We start from the raw sequence: 22,695 nt of genomic DNA, 5'->3' as shown, positions 1-22,695 counted from the left end.
CAATTGATCAGATCAAAGATCTGCAGCGCAGTCTTACCCAGTTATGAACAGTGGCAGACAATTAAACAAATAATTGGAGAAGAAGGCTCTACAAATATCTCCATCTTCAATGATGGGGGAGCTCAGCACATCAGTGTAAAAGATGAGGCTGAAGCATTTGCAACTAAGCTGTTCCAGTGCAGCTATAACACTGGAATCTACCCAGCAATGTGGAAAACTGCCCAGGTCCTATCCACAAAAAACAGGTCAAACCCAATCTGGCCAATTGCCACCCCATTAGTTACTCTCAATCATCAGTAAAGTGATATAATTAGTGCTGCCTAGCTGCTCTTACTCAATAGTAATGTGCTTACCAACGCTCAGTTTGTGTTTGCCAAGGCTGCTCAGCCCCTGACCTAATTAAAGCCTTCATTCAAACATGTATAAAAGAGCTGAATTCTCAAGGTGAGATGAGCGTGACTGTCCTTGATATCAAGGCAGCATTTGACTAAGTGTGTCACCAAAGAGCTCAAGCAAAATTGAAATCACTGTTAATCAGAGGCAAACACTCCACTGGATGGAATCATACCTAGCACAAAAGAAGGTGGTTGTGGTTGTCAGAGGTCAATCCTCAGTCCCAAGACATCACTTCAGGAGTTCCTGAGGGTAGTGTCCTAGGCCTAACAATTTTCAGCTGCTTTATGAATGACCTTCCCGCCACCACCCCACTTTCATAAGGTCAGAAGTAGAGATGTTTGCTGATGATTGCACAGTATTCAGTACCATTCTCAATTTCTCCAGATACTGAAGTGGTCTATTCATCCATGTAGCAAGACCTGTTCAACATTCAGGCTTGGGCTATTAAGTGTCAACTAATATTTGTGCCAGGCAATGACCATCTCCTAACAAGAAAGAATCAAACCATCTGCCCTTGATGTTCAACAACATTGCCATCACTGAATCCCCTGCCATCAACTGAGAGTCACTGTAGACCATAAAAAGTATCCTGGCTACAAAAGCAGATCAGAGGTTGCGTATCCTGCAGCAAGTAACTCATCTGCTGACTCCTCCAAAGCTTATCCATCAACTGCAAGGCATAAATCAGGAGTTTGATGGAATAGTCTCTACTTGACTGGATGAATGCAGCTTGAACTGTCACTGAGTCAAAACCCTGTTGCTTCCTTCCTACCAGCACTGTGGGTGTACCTACACAACATGGACTGAAGCGGTTCAAGAAGGTGACTCACCACCACCTTCTCAAAGGCAGTTAACGAATAGCAATAAATGCTGGCTGTGACAGGGATATCCTCATCCTATAACAAATAAAAGAAAATAGTTTATATTACAGAAGCCACTCTACACTTCTCACCATTGAATCTCCCACCAACACTAAATTCCTACATTTAACTCTCTTGCAACTATTTGCCACGGTGTTGCTGCATTGCTGATTGCCCTCAGTCAGAGAGAAATAGAAGAGCAGATATGAAAGCAAATTTCAGAGAAGTGTAAAAATAATAGTGTAGTAATAGTGGGGGATTTCAACTGCCCCAACATTAACTGGGTTAGTCATAGTGTGATAGAATTAGAGGGAGCAGAATTCTTAAAATGCATCCAGGAGAGCTTTTTAAGCCAGTACGTAGAAGGTCCTACAAGAGAGGGGGGGCGATCCTGGACTTAATTTTAGGGAATGAAGCCGGGCAAGTGGTAGAGGTATCAGTGGGGAAGTATTTTGCAGATAGTGATCATAACTCCGTTAGATTCAAGGTTGTTATGGAAAAGGACAAGGATGGGTCTGAAATCAGAGTTCTAAATTGGGGGAAGGCCGATTTTAATAAGATCTGGGAGCAGCTACTTTTAGGCAAATCTGCATCAGAGCAGTGGGACTCATTCAAGCAGGAAATAGGGAGAGTACAGGGCCAACATATTCCAGTAAAGATAAAGGGTGGGACCAACAAATCCAGGGAACCCTGGATGTCGAGGGATATACAGGATTGGATAAAGAGAAAAAGGGAGGCTTATGGCAGATACCGAGGGCTCAAAACAGCGGAAACCCTAGAGGAATATAGAATGTGTAGGGGGAAAACTTAAAAAGGAAATTAGAGGAGCATAAAGGGGGCATGAAAAAACATTGGCAGATAAAATAAAGGAAAATCGAAAGTTATTTTACAAGTACATTAAGAATAAGAGGATAACTAAGGAATGAGTAGGGTCCATTAAGGACCATAATGGTAATTTGTATGTAGAGTCGGAAGACGTAGGTAGGGTTCTAAATGAATACTTTGTGTCAACGTTCACAAGTGAGAAGGATGACATGGGTATGGAAATCAGGCAGAAGAACTGTGATATAACTGAAGAAATTAGGGTAGAAAGAGAAGAGGTTCTAGGTGGTCTGGCAGGCTTAAAAGTCAATATATCTCCAGGCCCGGATGAAATGTATCCCAGGCTGTTGAGTGAGGCAAGGGAGGAGATAGCAGGGGCGCTGGCAATAATTTTCAATACCTCTCTGGCCACAGGAGAGGTGCCAGGGGACTGGTGGACAGCCAATGTGGTACCGTTATTCAAGAAAGGAGGAAGGGATAAACCAGGGAACTACAGACCAGCCAATCTAACCTCAGTGGTGGGGAAACTATTGGAAACAATTCTGAGGGACAGAATTAATCTACACTTGGAGAGGCAGGGATTAATCAATGACAGCCAACATGGTTTTGTTAAGGGGAGGTCATGTCTGACCAATTTGATTGAATTTTTGAAGAGGTGACCAGATGTGTAGATGAGGGAAATGCATTTGATGTAGTCTACTTGGACTTCAGCAAGGCTTTTGATAAGATCCTGCATGGGAGACTGATAACGAAGGTAAGAGCCCATGGGATCCAAGGCAATTTGGCAAATTGGATCCAGAATTGGCTGAGTGGCAGGAAGCAGAGGGTGATGGTCAAGGGGATTTTTTGTGATTGGATGCCTCTGTCCAGTGAGGTTCCACAGGGATCGGTGTTAGGTCCCTTGCTGTTGTGGTTATATAAGCAATTTAGACTTGAATGCAGGTTGATCAGTAAGTTCACGGATGACACGAAAATTGGTGGGGAGGTAAATAATGAGGAGGATAGCCTTAGATTAAAGGAGGATATAGACAGGCTGGTCAGATGGACCGCTCAGTGGCAAATGGAATTTAATCTAGATAAGTGTGAGGTGATGTACTTGGGCAGGACAAACAAGGCACGGAAATACACAATGAAAGGTAGGACCCTGGGAAGTACCGAGGATCAGAGGGACCTTCGTGTGCATGGTCTCTTAAGGTAGCGGGACAGGTAGATGAGATGGTTAAGAAGACATATGGGATACTTGCCTTTATTAACTGAGGCATAGAATATAAGAGCTGGGAGTTTATTCTGGAACTGTATAAAATGCTGTTTAGACCACAACTAGAGTATTGCGTGCAGTTCTGGAATCCGCATTATAGGAAGGATGTGATTGCACTAGAGAGAGTGCAGAGGATATTTACCAGGATGTTGCCTGGGCTGGAGAGTTTTAGTTATGAGGAGAGATTGGATAGACTGGGGTTATTTTCCTTGGAGCAGAGGAGATTGAGGGGGGACATGATTGAGGTGTGTAAAATTATGAGGGACATAGATAGGGTAGACAGGAAGGAATTTTTCCCCTTGGTGGAGGGATCAATAACCAGGGGGCATAAATTTAAGGTAAGGGGAAGGAGGTTTAGAAGGGATGTGAGAAAGGATTTTTTTTACCCAGAGGGTGGTGGGGATATGGAACTCACTTCCCTGAAAGGGTGGTAGAGGCAGAAACCCTCATAACATTTAAGAAGTATTTGGATGTGCACTTGCGATGCCATGGCATACAAGGCTATGGGCCTAGTGCTGGAAAATGGGATTAGAATAGTTAGGTACTTGTTTGACTGGCACAGACTCGATGGGTCGAAGGCCTTTTTCTGTGCTGTAGACCTCTATGACTCCATGACTATGACTCTATTTTTCTCATCCTCATCTACATCCTAGGCAATCAGCTCTATGTACCATCAGAGAACAGCAAACTCTCAAATGGCACTTCCTCAACCTGAGGGCCTATCTATCCCTCTCCCCCTATGGGATGACCATCTTCTACGTCATCTGCACTGGAAACCCTCCCTCCTCCAATTAATTTTCACGTTCAGGAACTAAGTATTTGTGAATCCAACTGGAGATGCCTCATACGCTTAAAGTTGCCCTGGGCACTTGGTTTTTTGAACACTCTTTCAGTTTTCAGAAACTCTCATGTCTTGCAAGTTCCCCACAACATAGCTTCTCAGCGCCGTGCCATTGTAAATGGCCTGGAGCATTTGGAAACTCAGATAACAAAACTAGTTTCAAGCTATCTTAATTTCAATGCTGAAATTCAGTTCATTCCAAACCCCAGTACTCAAATCACACGCCTTATCAATTTGCTGATCTTTTGCAACTTGATTGCCTTTTATTTGTAGTCACTTAAATCCTTTCAACATGGTCAACATGTGCACACTCACCCGCCTATTTTTGGGGATAGGGGCCTGCGCTGCCCTCATAGCCAAACCCCTGTTGAAGCTGCGCTCATTTCCTTGCCTCCAAACAGCAAAGCTCTCTTTGCCTTTTTGGTAAGAGGTTAAACTAATTGCATGTTTCTTGTTTAAATTTCCAACAGTCATGTATTTTGGCCATTTCAGTCTTAGCTTTCCTATCCTGGGTACAGCAATTGTTGAAGCTGCGTCCAACCTTTTATAGACCAATCAGCTTTTTGAAAATGGTGGCTTTTGTATTCACGATAAAGAAATCTGAATGTTGCATTAGTTCAACTCCTATTTGCTACAATAAATAGAATATTAATTATGCAAATATATTTGTAGTTCGCAACTGGAAAGACGGAGGAATGGGACTAGTTGAGTTGCTATTGCAAGAGAGAGAATTGGCTGAATGACCGCATCCTGTGCTGTAACCATTCTATGGCCAGAATTTTCCCCTTGGCGATTTGGGGGCGGGGCCCGGTCGCAGAGGGGAAAAAGACATGGGATGGTGTCAGGAGGAATCCCGGTCCATTTAAATTTTTAGGAAGACGGGCAGACAGCGAAATCAGCTGTCCGCCCACTGACCTTTCAATGGCCAATTGAGGCCATTGACAGGCTATTTAAAGTAATTAAAGACCTGCCCGTCCAACCTTAAGGCTGGCAGGCAGGCCAGGAGCCCCAGCGGGCTCCAGATTACTGATGAAACTTCATCCACTGGCGAGATGAAGTTTCATATCCGTATTTTTAAAAATTAATAAAGTTTATGTGGTCTTTATTAACATGCCCCATCTCGTGTGACATTGTCACATGAGGGGGTCATGTTAATAACTTTTTAATGTTTCTATTTTTAATGTTTTTGACACTGTCAGTATTCTCCCTGAGACAGGACTTTGCATCAGGGAGAAGTGTACTCTTTCGCGCACATGCACGAACAAGCGCACTTTGACAGCTGGGGATTCCTTCCCACCTCCACACAGGAAGTGCATAGTGTTTCCTGTCAGGGATGCCGCTGGGCGGGCCTTAATTGGCCTGCCCACTTAAAGTGGCGGCGGGCCCCGTTTCAGTGGCGGGGGTCAGCTGCCCACCCACCACCAAGCCGGTGGGGCCCGCATGCCATCCAAGGGCAAGATTCTGCCCTATGATTCTGTCGTGGAATTGTTAGCATAAATTGATCTAAATTCTGAAACTACTATAAATAGTAAAACTAACAAGAGTGTTCTGTGCTTTTGAAAGGGTTTGTTATATAGAAACTGATGGTGAAGGGAAAAGGGAAAGATAATCCATCCTACCTAGATGGTTGAAATTCATGTTCAGAGTCCAGGATGCATTCCAACAATTTTACGTTTCAACACCAGCTGCTCCTCCCTTTTTTTGTTTTGAGTGCTTCCATTTTAATTACATTCACTGAGATTGTAGATAATTGTGTATTGCATAATTGTGATGGTGTACAATTAGTGCAAAATAAATAATCAAGTTTAACTTTACTTCACATTTCCCTAGCTTCTAACCATGTTTCTAAATTCATTGTTTGCTTTCAGTGCAGTAACTTTTCCATGTTCATTCATAATCCTTTCCCAAGTCCTTAGTCTTTTCTAAATTGAACGTGCATCATTTTAGCTTTCTTATTGCAGTTTACCATCTGATCTCACAACAACGATCTACAGTGTTGGAGCACGTGACGTCAAGGGCTGGACATTCATACTCCAGATGTATAATAGTTTGCAGTTGGAGACGGAGAAAAGCAAAATGCTAAGAGCCATGGCAAAAAGCAGCAATGCTCAACAGCTGATCTGGTATGTAGAACGCCAACTCTATATTTTCATGCCTACTAACCATTTATGAATAATCATGACAGAAGCGGTGCTAACATGTGTTTTCTTCCACCATTCTCTTTCTGCTTTGTTCCTTTTGAAATGCTGTTTGTCTGTAATGTGTTTCAACTCTGATAAGGGATCTGTACTTATTATTATGTCGTTCACCTGTGCTCTCCAAAAGTGCGACTGACCTCCAGTGTTTCCAAAATTTTCTGTTTTGTTTAAGAAATACTGTATTAATTTTGTCCATAAGGGCCAATAGTATGAACTTAAGTAATGCATGTTGAATCTTAATAGCATCCACTGATTAAATAAAACATTATAAAAATTGTTTGAAGGGACAGTACAATGCGCAGCTTTTTTTCAAAATAAAATCACAAACAATGGATGATGTCCTCAGCTTTCTAGAAAAATATTCATGATAAGACCCTCAAATAGCTACATACGTATTTGCATTTGGAAAGGAAAATATTTTTGGAAGGGGATTTCCTCTGTTATTCTTAAAAAGAAATTGTAGCTGCTTATGTAATCCTCTACAAATTGCACAGAGGAAATCTCCAGTATGTTTAAAATTAAGTGATCAAGTCCTTAACTAAACAAATTAGACCTGGACTAAGGTTTTGCTTGAAGTTCAGAATTTTTTTTCTGATTGTTCCTCTCTAATTTATGTATTGCCTAATTTTAGGTATTGGTTTCCAGATACTAAACACAGTATTAATTCTGTATTTCCTAGGTTAATGTATGAGAGCTTGCAACATGGCACGATAAGGACACAGGAACTACCCTCCATTCTTGCTACTGCCAGCAGAAGCCTAGCTGGATATCTCTTTGCTTGGGATTTTGTTAAGGAAAATTGGGATAATCTAGTTAAAAAGTAGGTTCCTGATATTGATTTTTTTTGTTTCCTCTTAGTTGGTATGTACATTACGGGCTTCTTACAATAAAATTCACTTTTAACATATTCATAATTGTGGTGCCATCCGACCCTTCCATGAAAATTTTCATATTACTTTACAAGCCTTGTGTTGTACAGAGAAAGTTTTATATAGACTTATCTCTTGGTTTTCTATACTTTGTGATTTAAAAAAAAAACCTGTTTAATGTCTTTATCAACTTGAGGGGCTGCTTGTAATGTCCTGTGAACCTGTATCCCCAAATCCTTCTGCTGTCCCAAGCAGAGATAACTTGCATTCAGAGATAATGTCTGTTAACTCTAATAATTCTGAGGTTTGTTAATTATGATAGCTCCTTTCAAAATCTATGCTGGATACTTCTAACTATTTTCTCTATCTAGATATGTGATAACTTCATTCTTAGGCTGTTTCTTTTTAAATCCCACCACCAATGTTAAGCTAACTGGTATGGATTAGCTCTATCTCCATTTTTAAAAGTGGGAGTTAAATTGGTCAATCTCTACTCCTCAGGTCAACCCTAAAATAAAGATTCTGGGGCATCAGCAGTTCCCTTCTCCCCCATTCCCCCCACCCCCTAATCTCCTTTTGGACGTTAGAATAAATTCCGTTGGGCCTTGGCACTTAGTTTTCCTTTAATTTAACTCATCTAATGTTTTCCTTTTTAACCATTATAACATAGCTCATTTAATTCCCCTTCTCTCTCTGTTTCTTTGGCACTCTGACAGTGCACTTATGTGTAAACTATGTGGGAGTGTTTGGTAATCATGGAAAATGCCTGTCAAACTGTTTTCAGTTAAGATAATTAACCTTTAGCTAGTCCTTGTATGGATACATTTTGCTTCTGGTTTCATTTTAAAATGTATAATATAGACATCTAGGAATGAGTCATCAGCAGTAGGTAATCTCAGCAAGAGGTTCAGATAATTCATGCCCTGAGGACAATGAATGGTTTCTTGCTCTCACTTGTCTTCCCAAAATGATATTTTCTAGAAATAACTCCAGTTTCTCATATGTATATATAATTTTGAATTTGGGGAACAGTTTATTTTGTTTCTGCTGTTATTCCCTCTACTCTGGCTTTTGGCTGGTGCTTAAATAACAAGACCCATTTTAAAACTCAGTATTTAACTGCAGTACCTTTTACACCATTAGGTGCTGCTGTTATAGGGTTTTCAATGGTAAATGTCAGATTATGAGTTGCTAAAATATCTCCAGTACTTTATCATTTTTTTTTTTCAATTAAAAGTTGCAGTCTGGGGGAGGGGAAAGTTGGTTGTGTGTGCATGCAGTTCCAGACTACAGTTCTTGCTGTGTTTATAAAATTAAACAAATGGGATGAGTATCAAAGTACCCAAAATTAGCCCGTCTGTCTCCAGCAATGGCTTTTCTTCCACACAATATTGCCTCTGTAGTTCCCAAGGATATTTTCTTGGCTCCCTCCTATTCATCCAAGCTGACCTTCTAGCATCCGAGGATGTGGGCCCCCATGTGCAGGTACAGTGTACACAGCCTTGAATGGGTTGGCACACAGGGAATTAGAGAGAGGTTGAGAGCCAAATAATTGTAAAAATACAGTTGGCCGGGTCAGGTAAGGAAAGAATAAGTAAGTAGCCCATTCCATTTTAACAGTTCCTGTCCTGTCTGTCCAGGCTCAATTTTAAAATCAAAGCCAAGCACACTGAAGACACTCAGTTTTATTTCACACTTCTTTTGTCCCCTCCACTGCCCTGTTTCTTGGCTGCCTGCCTGACAACCAATCCTGAATGAGCTGCAAGTTTCTTCAATTAATCCTGGGAAGATCAAAGCTATTGTCTGCAAATTCCATACATTTGCCACTGATCCTAGCTCCCTTCACAGCCACTGTCTCAGGTTGGCACCATCTATGTATTTTTCACCCTGACTTGTTTCTCACCCTACACTACCTCCATCACCAGGGGTGCCTACTTTCAGCTCTATTACATTTCCTACCTTTACCTCAGCTGCTGAAGCAGTCTTCCATTTCTTTTTTTGTCATCTCCAGACTCAACTCACTGCTATTGCAGTGCTCTCCCAGAACCTTCTACCTTTTAATGTCTGTAGACTCTAGCTCATGCAAAAGCTCTGCCTGCTTGAATTTTTTTCCCTCACCAGATCCTGATCACCTGTTGCCCAAGTCTTTGTTAACATTTATTGCTTCGTGGTCCATCAAGGTTACAAATATAAAATTCTGATCCTTGTGTTTAAATCCTTTCAAAGTCTTGCCCCTCTTGAGAGGCAGGTGGGTGTCGTGATGGGTGGGAGGCTGAGGGCAATTTTAGTCCCTAAAAGCAGGCGGGTTTGCGGCTGGTGTTAAAACTCTGAATCCTGCTTACTTCATGGTTTAACAGAAGCAGAATGGAGGGGTGAGAAACCAAATTGATCCCAGGTTGACAGCCTCATATTGATCCACTATTTCATATTGAACTCTGGCCAGCCGGGTTTCCTGGGCCTCAGGAAACCTAACAGCAAAAGGAAGGTGAGCACTGCTGGAGCTAGCAGCTGAGTCCCTTTCCATTTGCCTGCTAGATCCAGTGTTCCTGCCTTGCTAACCCCACCCCCTTCCAATCTCCTCATAAGCATTAAATTCTACAAGACCTAAGGAAAACCTATTCTTCTGGGTTTCCTGACCTCAGCCTAGTTTCTCCCCCCACCCCACCCAGGCTCAGAGTAAAAATCCGGCTCTCTATCTCTGTAGCCACCTTCCACCCTAGACCCCCTTCACTCCTGAACACACTGTTCCTCTAGCTAAGCTATTGGGAATCTCCCCCTTCCCATTTCCCCTGCTATTAGCTTTAGTGCTCAACAATTCCCTTCAGAAATGCTTCTGTCTCTCCTCCATCTCCTTTAAGAGGTTTTATTTTTTTAAAAATTGAAAATCTCTCCGATCAAACTTTTGGTCACTCCTCTAATATCTTCTCATTTCCATCAGTATTCACTTTTTCCTTGTGGCCTTTCTTGGAGTGCCTTAGAATGTGTGTTTTCTTGCATTAAAGATGTTACCTAAAGACAAGTTCTTTTTAAACTAATAAAAACACGTTAAAAGTGCTCTAATATTAATGTTTCTATTGGACATACTGTAAATGTTATTGTTTGAAAATGTTTAATTTTTCACTCATTAATAGGTTTCACCTTGGATCGTTTCCTATTCAAGCCATTATAGTTGAAACAACATCACAGTTTTCAACAAAGAGCCACCTGTTTGAGGTCAGTGCAGTCTTAGTTATACAGAGATTACAAGCATTTTATTTTTCGGACAAGTTGTATGAATTCAATTGACTTCACTATGATGAATTAAAAATCCTTATTGAGGAGTTGTGGGATGGCCTGTTCCCTCCTGTCTGTCTATCTCTTGTAAGCTTATGTAGATAGTTAGTTTGTGAATTATAGTATACTTGGATTCCTAAAAGGCATTCAATAAGGTGCCACACAAAAGGTTAATAGGCAAGATAAAGGCTCATGGAGTTGGGGGTTATATATTAGCATGGATAGAGGATTGGTTAATGGATACAAAGCAGAGAATGGGCATAAACGGGGCCTTTTCAAGTTGGCAGACAGTGAATAGTGGAGTGCCGCAAGGATCAGTGCTGGGGCCTCAGCTATTCACAATCTATATTCATGACTTTGGTGAAGAGACAGAGAGAAATGTATCTAAGTTTGCTGATGATATAAAGCTAGATGGAAAAGTAAGCTGTGGGGAGGACACAAGTGGCTGCAAAGAGATATGGACAGGTTAGGTGAGTGGGCGACAAGATGGCAAATGGAATATAATGTTTGGAAGTGAGTTAGCTAAGATAGATTGGGGAACTTCATTAAAAGGCATGATGGTGGATAGCCAATAACTAATATTTAAGGAATGAATGTATGCATTGAAGCATTATTTTCTGGCACAAAAACACCACAGGAAAAGTGGTTGAACCATGGCTAACAAAAGAAATTAAGGATAGTATTAGATCCGAAGATTAGTCATATAAAGTTGATAGAAAAAGTAGCAAGGTTGAGGATTGGAAGCAGATTAGAATTCAGCAAAGGAGGACCAAGAGATTGATTCAGAGGGGGAAAAATAGAGTACGAGAATAAACTTGCAAGGAACATAAAAAGGGACTGTAAAAGCTTCTATTTTAAGTATGTAAATAGAAAAAGATTAATGAACACAAATGTATGTCCTTTACAGTCTGAAGCAGGAGAATTTATGATAGAGAACAAGGAAATAACAGAGCAATTAAACAACTACTTTAGTTCTGTCTTCACAGAGGAAGACACAAATAGCTTCCCAGAAAAGCTGCGGAACCAAGGGTCTAGTGAGGAGGATTTAAAGGAAATTAGTATTATTAAAAAAAATAGGGCTGGAGAAATTAATGGGAATGCAAGTCGATAATTCCCCAAGCCTGATAGCCTACATCCCAGGGTACTAAAGGAGGTGGCTATGGAAATAGTTGATGTGTTGGTTGCCATCTTCCAAAATTCTGGAGATTCTGGAACAGCCCTGACAGATTGGAGGGTGGCAAATGTAACCCCACTATTTGAAAAATGAGGGAGAAAATAGGGAATTACAGACCGGTTAGCCTAATATCAGTAGTAGGGAAAATGTTAGAGTCTATTATAAAGGATGTGATAACAAGGCATTTCAAAAATACCAACAGGATTAGACAAAGTCAACATGGATTTATGAAAGGGAAATCATGTTTGACAAACCGACTGGAGTCTTTTGAGACGTAAATAGCAGAATAGACAAGGAAGAAACAGTGGATGTAGTGTATTTGGATTTTCAGAAAGGTTTTGATAAAGCCCCACATAAGAGGTTAGTGTGAAAAATTAAAGCATGTGGGATTGGGGAGAATATATTGGCATGGATTGAGAGTTGGTTAGCAGACAGGAAACAGAGTAGGAATTAATGGGTTTTTTCAGAGTGGCAGGGGATGACTAGTGGGGTACAGCAGGGATCAGTGCTTGGGCCTCAGCTATTCAAAATATATATCAATGATTTGGGTGAGGGAACCAAATGTAATATTTCCAAGATTGTTGACAGCACAAAACTTGGTGGGAATGAGAGTGCTAAGGAGGATATTAAGAGGCTTCAAGGTGATTTAGACAGGTTGAGTGAGTGGGCAAATACATGGCAGATGCAGTATAACATGGATAAGTTGAAGTTATCCACTTTGGTAGGAAAAGCAGAATGGCAGAGTATCACTTACATGGTGATAGATTGGGAAACGTTGATGTACAAAGGGACCTGGGTGTCCTTGTACACCAATCACTGAAAGCTAGCATGCAAGTGCAGCAAGCAGTTAAGAAAGCAATTGGCATGTTAGCCTTCATTGTGAGAGGACTCTTGGGCACAGGAGCAAGGATGTCTTACTGCAGCTGTACAGGGCTTACAGGGTGAGACCACACCTGGAGTATTGTGTGAAGTTTTGGTCTCCTTACCTAAGAAAAGATATACTTGTCTTGGAGGGAGTGCAGTGAAGGTTCACCAGAGTGATTGCTGGAATGGCAGGATTGTCGTATGAGGAGAGATTGGGCTGATTGGTCCTGTATTCACTGGAGTTTAGAAAACTGAGAGGGGATTTCATTGAAACGGATGGACAGAGTGGATGCATGGATGATGTATCCTCTGGCTGGTGGGGTTGAGAACAAGGGGTCACAGACTCTGGACATGGGGTAGGCCATTTAGGACTGAGATGGGGAGAAACTTCTTCACTCAGAGATTGGTGAACTTTGGAATTCTCTACCACAGAAGGCTGTGGAGGCCAAGTCTCTGAATATATTCAACAAGGAAATAGATTTCTAGACTCTGAAGGCATCAAGGGATATGGAGAGAGAACTGGAGTATGGTGTTGAGATGAATAGCGGAGCAGGCTCGAAGACCCTACCCCTGCTCCTAGTTCCTATGTTTCTGTACTTGCATTGGAAGCAGTACAACGAAGGTTCACTAAATTGGTCCCTGGGATGAGGGGTTTGTCTAATGGTGAGAGGCTGCGTAAATTGGGCTTATATTCTCTGGTTTAGAAAAATGAGAGGTGATTTCACTGAAACCAACAAGGGGCTTGATAGGGTAGATGCTGCAAGATAGTTTTTGTTGATTGGGGAATCTAAAACATGGGGGCCACACTCTCAGGATATGGAGCTGATCATTTAGGAGTGAGATGAAGAGAAATTGTTTCACTCAAAGGGTGGCGAATCTTTGGAATTCTCTACCCCAGAGAGTTGTGGATGCTCCATCATTGATTACATTTAAGGCTGGAATAGACAGATTTTTGGTGCCCCTGGGAATTGGGAGATATAGGAAGCAGGCAGGGCAGTGGAGTTGAAGCCCAAGATCAGCCATAATCGTATTGAATGATGGAGTCAGCTTGATGGGCCATATGGTCTACTCCTGCTCCTATTTCTTGTGTTCATGTGCTCTGAGATTACCAATGGATAACTACTTGGAGCAGTTTATGGAACTTGTGTGTACTCAATCTAAGTAAAGGATGTGAACACAAGCAAATGCCACTAAAAAGAAAGTTGTCCTGTGTTTATAGTTTGATCAGGGAATTTGATTTTGATTTTCCATTGTTTTTAATCAAACTAACTTTGTTTAATTACAGGTTCAAACATTTTTTGATTCACTGACGGACAAGGGTTCGCAGTTGCGGGCTGTCCAAGAGGCACTTGAGATAATTCAACTGAATATTCAATGGATGGACAAAAATTTGAAAAACCTGAAAATGTGGCTATAGACTTACTCTCTCTTTTCTCTTCAGTGAATTAAATACACCTATGTGCTAAGTGATGCTAAATTGCAGTAGTATAAAGCAGGAGATTGTCAGATGTCACTCACAATAATATCAGTTTGCACTATTGGAGGGTTGTAGTTAGCTCAGGGTAAGTGTTACTGTTTGTTCAATCATTGAATTTTAATTGTGATTATGAGGAACTGCAGACCAAACTCTGGGAATCTGGTGATGGGTGAATGTATTTGCAAAAACAAAATAAGCAAAATGGTCATTAATGAGTTCCTGGTTTCAACCATTTAGCATGTGAGTGGGGAGGTTAAGAATGTATACCATGTAGCATATAAAGACAATGTTCAGCTTACCAAGCAATTTTACTTTATTTTATCATATGCTTTGCAGTAAAGGATGTTTTTTCTCATTAGGTATTAGACTTCCTGTACAGTGTTTTGTGTGGCATATTGAAGCTGTCCCTCACCAAAATAATGGCACCTACTGCAAAGTGGATACTCAGTCCTTTGTAAAGCATGGTCATAACCACTGCACAAAAACAATCATAATATATAGCGTGTGGTGCAGTTCCCTATATAAATGAATTGCCACACCCTTATTGAAGCCACTGTTTTGGCAGAAAAGAATGTGATTACCAAAATGACTTCTAAAAGAAAATTCTTGAATCCCTGATTTAATCCAGTTATCATTAACTAGTGGCCCTAGTTTTTATATGTTTTATTTGTTTTTCATCACTTACAGCATGAAATGTCCACTGAATGATGTACATTCTTTTTTTAAAAAATACTATAGATTACATATTATGAAAAACTGAGAAACTCTGATTTTACAATACCAGTTTTTATCCTAGGGTTCTGTAATGACCTATTAAGCTTTGCTGTTATGACTTATGCTGTCATCAGATTTACTCAAATGAATTAGTGCTACTTCTCACTGACAGCCATCGATATCTACTTTACAGATTGTGTTTTAAGTACAATTGGAGTTTGTGAATTGTACAAGACCAACCAGAATTTAACAAGATTATTTTATTAGACAATGCTACTTCTGTATTCTAAATCAGAATATACTGCAATGAGTATCCTAACGAACAGTAAACCTGTCAAAAAATGCAAGATTAATTTACACATTATGGATGTTAAGCATTGCTTTTGAACTGTGAGAATGATTTAGAGAGTATGCAAAGAATATAGCTAATTCTAGTGTTCAGCTCACATATTAACCTCAGGTACTGACAATAATGTGCATTAAGAAGTGTTAAATGGGATGTTAACTCTCAACTAACTTGACTGCTAACTTGGGCTGACAATTGGCAAGTGACATTCGTGCCACACAAATGCCAGGCAATGATCATCTCCAGTAAGAGAGAATCTAACCATCGCCCCTTGACCTTCAGTGGCATTACCATCGCTGAATTCCCCACTATCAACATCCTGGGGGGTTACCATTGACCAGAAACTGAACAGGACTAGCCATAGAAATACTGTGGCTACAAGAGCAGGTCAGAGGCTAGGAATCCTGTGGCAAGTAACCCACCTCCTGACTCATCACAGCCTGTCCACAATCTACAAGGCACAAGTCAGGAGCGTGATGGAATACTTGCCCCTTGCCTGAAGAGTGCAGCTCCAACAACAACTCAAGAAGCTTGATATCATTCAGGACAAAGCAGCCTGCTGGACTGGCACCCCATCCACAAACATTCACTGCTTCCACCACCAGCGCACAGTGGCGGCAGTGTGTACCATCTACAAGATGCACTGTAGAAACTCACCAAAGCTCCTTAGACCGCACCTTCCAAAACCACAACTGCTATCGCCTAGAAGGGCAAGGGCAGCAGATACATGGGAACACCACCACCACCTCGAAGTTTCCCTCCAAGTCACTAACCATCCTGACTTGGAAATATATCGCCGTTCTTTCACTGTCGCTGTGTCAAAATCCTGGAACTCCTTTCCTAACAGCACTGGGTGTACCACACCAAATGGACTGACGCAGTTCAAGAAGGCAGCTCACCACCACCTTTTCAAGGGCAATTAGGGATGGGCAATAAATGCTGGCCTAGCTCACGAAGCCCACACCCTTGAATGAATAAAGAAAAGTCCAGCTGATTGCAAGTAATGCAAATAAATCATGTTCTCAGTAAGTTGCTGAGGAAGATGAGGACCTGCACAAATGATATTGATTTACAAAAAATTAATCCACAAACCTACACCTATGACACAAAGTAATTTGTGTATTGACCTTTATTCCTGTTGTTTCCATTACAGTCAGATGAATACTTTTTTTTCTTTATAATTATCATTTGCAAATTTCCAAAGCTTATTTTCTAATTGTTAAAGATGTTTTTCGTGGGAAATCTAGAAATATGTAGTGAATAGTTTACCCTATATGTGTGTGCAACCTTAAATGGAAGCCATATTCACAAAGTTGCAAAACGAAAGGAAAGGTACTCAAAATGTTGCTACTGTATTGACATTGCTCATCTCTCAGGTGTAAAGCATTAATTATATGTTTGTGGTTTGTAAGAGTTTTAATGGTTTAGAGTGAAAACAGAAGCGCTACAAGTTGGAAGCCTGCAAGTTATTTTTTGAGATTTTAAGTATTTGAATTATATAAGTTTCAATTTGCAATTGCTTTATAAAATTTCACATGTCTTTTAGCTGTTAAAATTTAGTGTTATATGTATTGAAGCTGTTTGGTTTGTATTCTTTCAAGCTTGTATGATTGCACAATATTTTTGCTTATAATTAAGATAGATCTATTACAATGAATGCAAAACATGTTCAAAGTACTATTCTTTTTCATTTCTTTCTCCTATGATGTCAATTAATAAATTTTATTAGATTTTTGGAATAATGCATTTGTTTATTCGCTAACAAGAATTGTGATGCAAACACACTGGTGCATTTTGTGAAGTAGAAATAAATTATTTGATTGTTTCTGAATAGACAGCTTTGGAAATTGGTTTGTCTCTAATTTTATAAAATCGTGCATATTCACCTTTTGCTTAGTTAATTTGACATGAAAACATTGGTTAATTGGCTGGTGCTTTATATAAGTTGGACTGTTCAGTTCCAAATTGAAAGTTATGGTCTGAAAGCCATGTTTGAGACAAACTGGGATGTTTGAGTTATGAACAACTTGTACTATATCACTGTGACAGTTCCAAGATAGTCTATCCAAGTACATTCTTACATTTTTTTTTTTACCTTTTTAATCTGTATTTTTGGATAATGTCAACTACACAAATAAAGTTGACATCTTTCAGGATATGCGAATAAATACACAAAGGGACATTATGTTGCAAGTGTAATGCAGAATCATTTCTTAATGACAGAAAGCAAACTACTGGGAATGGCAAACTATGCTATACCCTCACCTTTGGTATCTGTGTAAATTGATGGACATGCTGGACATGACGGAAGATGCTTTTGTGACAGTTTCCTGGAGCAATATGTTATTGAACCAACCAGGGATAAAGTTATTCCAGATATGATATTGCGCAATGAGGCAGGGTTCATTTGTAATGTCATTGTAAAGGATCCACTGGGAAATAGTGATCATACAATTGAATTCTGCATTAAGTTTGAAAATGACATTTTCCAATCACAGAGAACAATCTTAAACTTAACTAAAGCCAATAAGTAAGTAGGAAGGGAAGCTGGCTAAGGTTGATTGGGTAAATTGACTTAAAAGTATGGCGGTAAATAAAAAGTGGGAAATATTTAAAGAAACAATTGTTATGGCACAGACGATGGTAAATGCTGAGTTGTTCAAATCCCAAGGGGAAGTTTGAAACAGCTGCCACAACTTGTTTTGCAATTTCTATAAATTTTGAGATGTGTGCCTTGAATTCAGTAGTAATAAGACCACCAAGTCTTATAGGTTTTTTGCAAAACTAGATTAAACATTTATTAATAATAGAGTTGATTTTAAACACATACGTAGATCTTCAAATTACTACTATGATAATTTCTAAATGCCCGACTTAATCTGACTGTCAGTTACACTTTCATTATGACACACTGATTTTAAAAGATCCAGGCAAGGTGACACACAATAACCTGAACCAGTCGAATTCAAAGTGCATTTTCTTAACTTTAGTTCTTTGAAAACAGCAGTTTGAGGCATAGATTCTGAAGGCTTTTCACACTTATTAGATCTTAAGAATGCCTATCCTTACACACAGCCTTCACTTCTTAATACATATTTTCCCCTTTGAATGCAAATTCCCATTGTTTCACTATGTCTTTGGACTTTACCTTTCTGATAATAAAAATCTCTCATAACACTAAGTTTTACCAGTAATCTTTGGGAAAAGTAAACACTGTTTCTAAACTTCACCTGGCTAGGTGACACATTTCACCCCTCCTTTGAAAACAATCTAGTCTGGTTTATTTAAAAATGCAAATATCTTTTTACAGCTTGCAGTCTGAAGTTCCCCAATATTTACATCAAAGCCTTCAGACCTGTTGCCTTTAATCCAATTAAGTCTCACACATAGACACATACAGACGCAGGTACTGCTTTTTTACAATAAATTCCAAAAACATTGAGAATTAATATACTCTCCTGACATCCCCTTATTAAAAAAATGAACCGTTATAATTTTTAAAAGCTTTATTTTTATTAATCCATCTTATACTATCTCCTATAATTATCTGTATTGCTACACTATTACATTAACAGATGCATGCATTAACATTTTTATACATATACACACACAAATCTTTTTTATCAATAGAAATCATTTCAGTTCAGTGTCCAGATTTTAAATGTCCAATTTTCCCTTTAAGCTTCAAACTCTTGATAATACATCTACAATCAGGTTTTCTCATCCAACCACATGTATAATCTGTAGATTAAATGGTTGCAGTAATAAACTCCATCTGAATAGCATTGCACTTCTGTCTCAAAATTTGTCCAGAAACTTTAAAAGATTGTGGCCTGTATAAACAATTGTTTCTGACAAATTGTTTACAACATAAATCTCAAAATGCTGCAATGCTAACACCAAACCCAAGGTCTCCTTGGAAGTTGAATGCACAACATTCAGTGAAAAATACCCTATCGGTTTTACTTTCCAGTGTCGTCATCTTGTAACAGTACAGCCCCAATGCCTATATCGCTTGCGTGAATGGCCAGCTTAAATTGCTTGGCGTAATTGGGTACTGGTAAACTGATGTCGTAGTTAATACAGTTTTCAAATTGTCAAATGCCTTCTGATACCCTTCTGCCCATTTAAACTTCTTGTTCTTTTTTAATAGTACAGTTAGTGGAGCAACCACACTGCTAAAATTTGGGGCAAATTTCTAATAAAACCCACTCATCCTGAAATCTCAAAACTCCTTGTTTTGTTGTAGGCACAGGAAAATCCATCACATATCTCAGAGCCACTTTACCATGTCCAATGGTATGGCCTAGATGCGTAACTTAGGTTTTTGAAAATTCACTTTTAGTCAAGTTTATCACCAAATTAGCTTCTTGTAATTGAGTAAATAATTCTTCCAGATGTCTTAAATGCTCCTCCCACATCTGAAAACTATCAAGTCATCAATATAAACAGCACAATTGCTCAGCCCTGCAATTACTTTGTCAGTCATTGAAATGTTGCAGGTGCATTCTTCATACCAAACAACATGACTTTATACTGATATAAGTCCACCTGGTGTCACAAAAGCCAATATCTCTTTTGCTCTCTCCAATAATGGTACTTGCCAATGTCTTTTTAGCAACTCAATTTTTGTGATAAATTCTGATTGTCCTACTTTCTCAATACAGTCTTCCAACCATGGTCTAGGATATGAATCTGCTTTTGTCACCACATTCACCTTTTGATAGCCCACGCACAGTCTTTGTCTTCCATCCAGTTTCGGTACCAGCACAATAGGTGAGCTCCAGTTACTGCAATTAGACTCGATACCATTTTGAAGCACAAATTCAATTTCTTTCTGTCATAACTTTGGATTTAATCTATAAGGATGTTTCCTTGGTGAATATGAAACTTCTACAAACCTATCATGTTTAACTAAATTTGTCCTTCCCAGCTTATTGCCATAAATATCTTTGTGTGACCGCGATAGCTTCTCCAAATGACTGACACTTGTCTGGAAGGTAACTCAATATTATGTTTAAATTTTCAAATACCCCCTCATTATCCAATCTGATTACAGGAATTTCAGAATCCTGCATTTCTATTTCTTTCTCATTATCTATCACCACTAACACCTCCTTTTGGCCCTCTTCCCTGTCAAAGTACTTTTTAAGCACATTTACATGACACACCCTCTGCTTCTTTCTTCTATCTGGAGTATTTATTAAATAATTCACTTCACTCAGCTTTTTAATCCTGTAAGGCCCAGTAAATCTTGCCTTTAATGAGTCGCCGAGTACTGGTAACAGAACTAGCCTTTTCTCCCCAGCAACAAAACTATGAGCTGTAACTTTCCTGTCTGCTTTCATTTCATCACTTCCTGTGATATCTTTAAAAGTTCCCTATCCAACTCACATGCTCTGTTCAATCTCTGTCTCTGAAATTTGACACATAATCCACCAATTTCTCATGAATCAATGTCAGTGGTCCCCTTACCTCATGGCAAGTTCAAAAGGACTAAAACTAGTCGATGCATTAGGAATGTCCCTAATAAGAAACATCAAGAATGGAATCCCCTATCCTAATCCTGTTGATAATTCTGACTATATGCCCTAATTATAGATTTTAGAGTTTGATGCCATCTTTCCAAAGTCCTTTGTGACTCAGGACAATAGGCTGTTGACTTCAGTTGTTTTATTCACAAACTGTTCATTACTTCCTTAAACAGTTGTGACATGAAATTTGAACCCTGATCTGATTGTATTTCTTCAGGTAAACCATATCTTGTAAAACATTTAGTTAACTCTTCCACAATTTTCTTTGTTGTAATGTTTCTCAAAGGTGTTGCTTCAGGAAACCTGGTAGACACATCCATTATTGTCAGTAAGTACTGATCTATCACTGCTTCTATCACTGCTTGTTTGTCCCTACAACCACACCCCCACTCCACCTCTCTCTCTCTCTCTCTCTCTCTCTCCGCCCCCCACACACACACCTTAAACCAGCTTATATTTCAACTCTCTCTTGGACTCGAACTCAAGTTCTGTCGAAGGGTCATGAGGACTCGAAACGTCAACTCTTTTCTTCTCCGCCGATGCTGCCAGACCTGCTGAGTTTTTCCAGGTAATTCTGTTTTTGTTTTTGTACTGATTTCCACCGTTTGTCTTAGGGAGGGGTCCTACACAATCAATCACGACCCTAGTAAAAGGTCCTTCAAATGCTGGTATTGGAGTTCAAGGTGCTGGTTTGATCAATGCTTGTGGTTTCCCTATCACCTGACGTGTGACATGTTCTACAGAATTTGACCACATCCTTATGGAATCCAGCCCAATAAAAGTGTTTTTATATCTTTGCCTGTGTCTTTCTAATTCCTAAAAGTTCACTCTTTGGAATTTCATGAGCTATCCTCAGAATCTCATTTCTATATTCAAATTGTATTACAATCTGATGCACCTCCTTCCAGCTTTCATTTGCTAAAGCATGTTAAGGCCTCCATTTTCTCATTAAAATATTAACCTTAAGGTTGGAACATTCAGGAATACATTTTGCCTCTGTTTCTGAGTAAGCTGTCTAATTTAAATGTTTTATTTGCAAAACCTCTTTAACTCCACAAACCTCCTCGAGTTAAACACTTCAGCTGAATTATCCTCTAGTCTTTCTTCCTGAACAACCTTATCAAACACAGTGTCAGCTAATTGGATTTCCACACCTTCTCCCTGCCTTTGAACTTCCTGTTGTTCTTGTTTCAATGAGTCTGTGATCTCATTATCACGTAACCTGGAAACAATCCAGGATGCACTCTCTGCAACATTTCTGTTGAAAACACTTTTACAGGCTGCTCAATTTACCATAGGCATCACCCACCTTTGTGATCCAGCTATATCATTAACCATAATAAATTGAACACCTGAAATGGGTAAGTTTTCCACTACTCCAACAATCACCTCATCTGTTTTCCACTTATTGTTTAAATTTTATTTCCACACTGGAATAGGTTTAGCATCTCCATGAACCTCACTTATTATCGCCTGTACCTGCAAACTCCCTCTGAACAACAAATATCACTATCCCACAACATTAAGGATTGACTAGCCCCTGTGTCTCTTAAAATTTTAACATCTTTACTTACTCCACCCTGTACACCTGGACTTTTCCTTCACATACAAAACCTTTAAACATTTCTGCAACCTGTTCCTCAGTATTCTCAGGTAAATTGTGAGCACAGTCCCACTTCTTTACCTATCATTGATTCTCCCTGTTTTACCTGTACACAAACTGCTGATGTTTCCAGTTCCTGAACCTCAGAACCCACAGTAATTTTACTTACAGAACTTTTCTGCACTCCAATAATTCCAACAGATTTTCCCTGCAATTTACAGCACACAGATTTCATATGTCCAATTTAAGACAATGAAAACACCTCAATTTTCGAATGTCACTCTGTATTTTCATTTTAATTCTGAGAAAAAAAATTCCTGCGAATTTCCACTACTCTTTCTGGACTATCCACCTTCCTGTCATCTTTGCATTTTCTATCCTTTTCTGATTTAAAAGGGTGATGAATAAATGGTTTAGCTCTATGAACTAACTCATAGCCATCAGCTATCTCTGCTGCTGGTCTTAT

General features: G+C 39.5%; 1 protein-coding gene across 1 annotated transcript in view; it reads left to right on the top strand.

Annotated features, from left to right (window-relative positions):
- LOC121277323 (leucyl/cystinyl aminopeptidase) overlaps positions 1-15,398 on the top strand; it is a 136,912-nt gene extending 121,514 nt beyond the window's left edge. The window contains exons 15-18 of the mRNA XM_041186652.1: positions 6,139-6,300; positions 7,055-7,195; positions 10,376-10,457; positions 13,841-15,398. Of these exons, the coding sequence (XP_041042586.1) occupies positions 6,139-6,300; positions 7,055-7,195; positions 10,376-10,457; positions 13,841-13,972 (517 nt within the window). The 3' untranslated portion in view covers positions 13,973-15,398. The remainder of the gene's footprint in view (positions 1-6,138; positions 6,301-7,054; positions 7,196-10,375; positions 10,458-13,840) is intronic.
- The last annotated feature ends 7,297 nt before the right edge of the window (positions 15,399-22,695 follow it).

Source organism: Carcharodon carcharias, chromosome 4, assembly GCF_017639515.1.
Source record: "Carcharodon carcharias isolate sCarCar2 chromosome 4, sCarCar2.pri, whole genome shotgun sequence".
Taxonomy (NCBI): domain Eukaryota; kingdom Metazoa; phylum Chordata; class Chondrichthyes; order Lamniformes; family Lamnidae; genus Carcharodon; species Carcharodon carcharias.
This window is presented reverse-complemented; position numbering and strand designations above follow the sequence as displayed.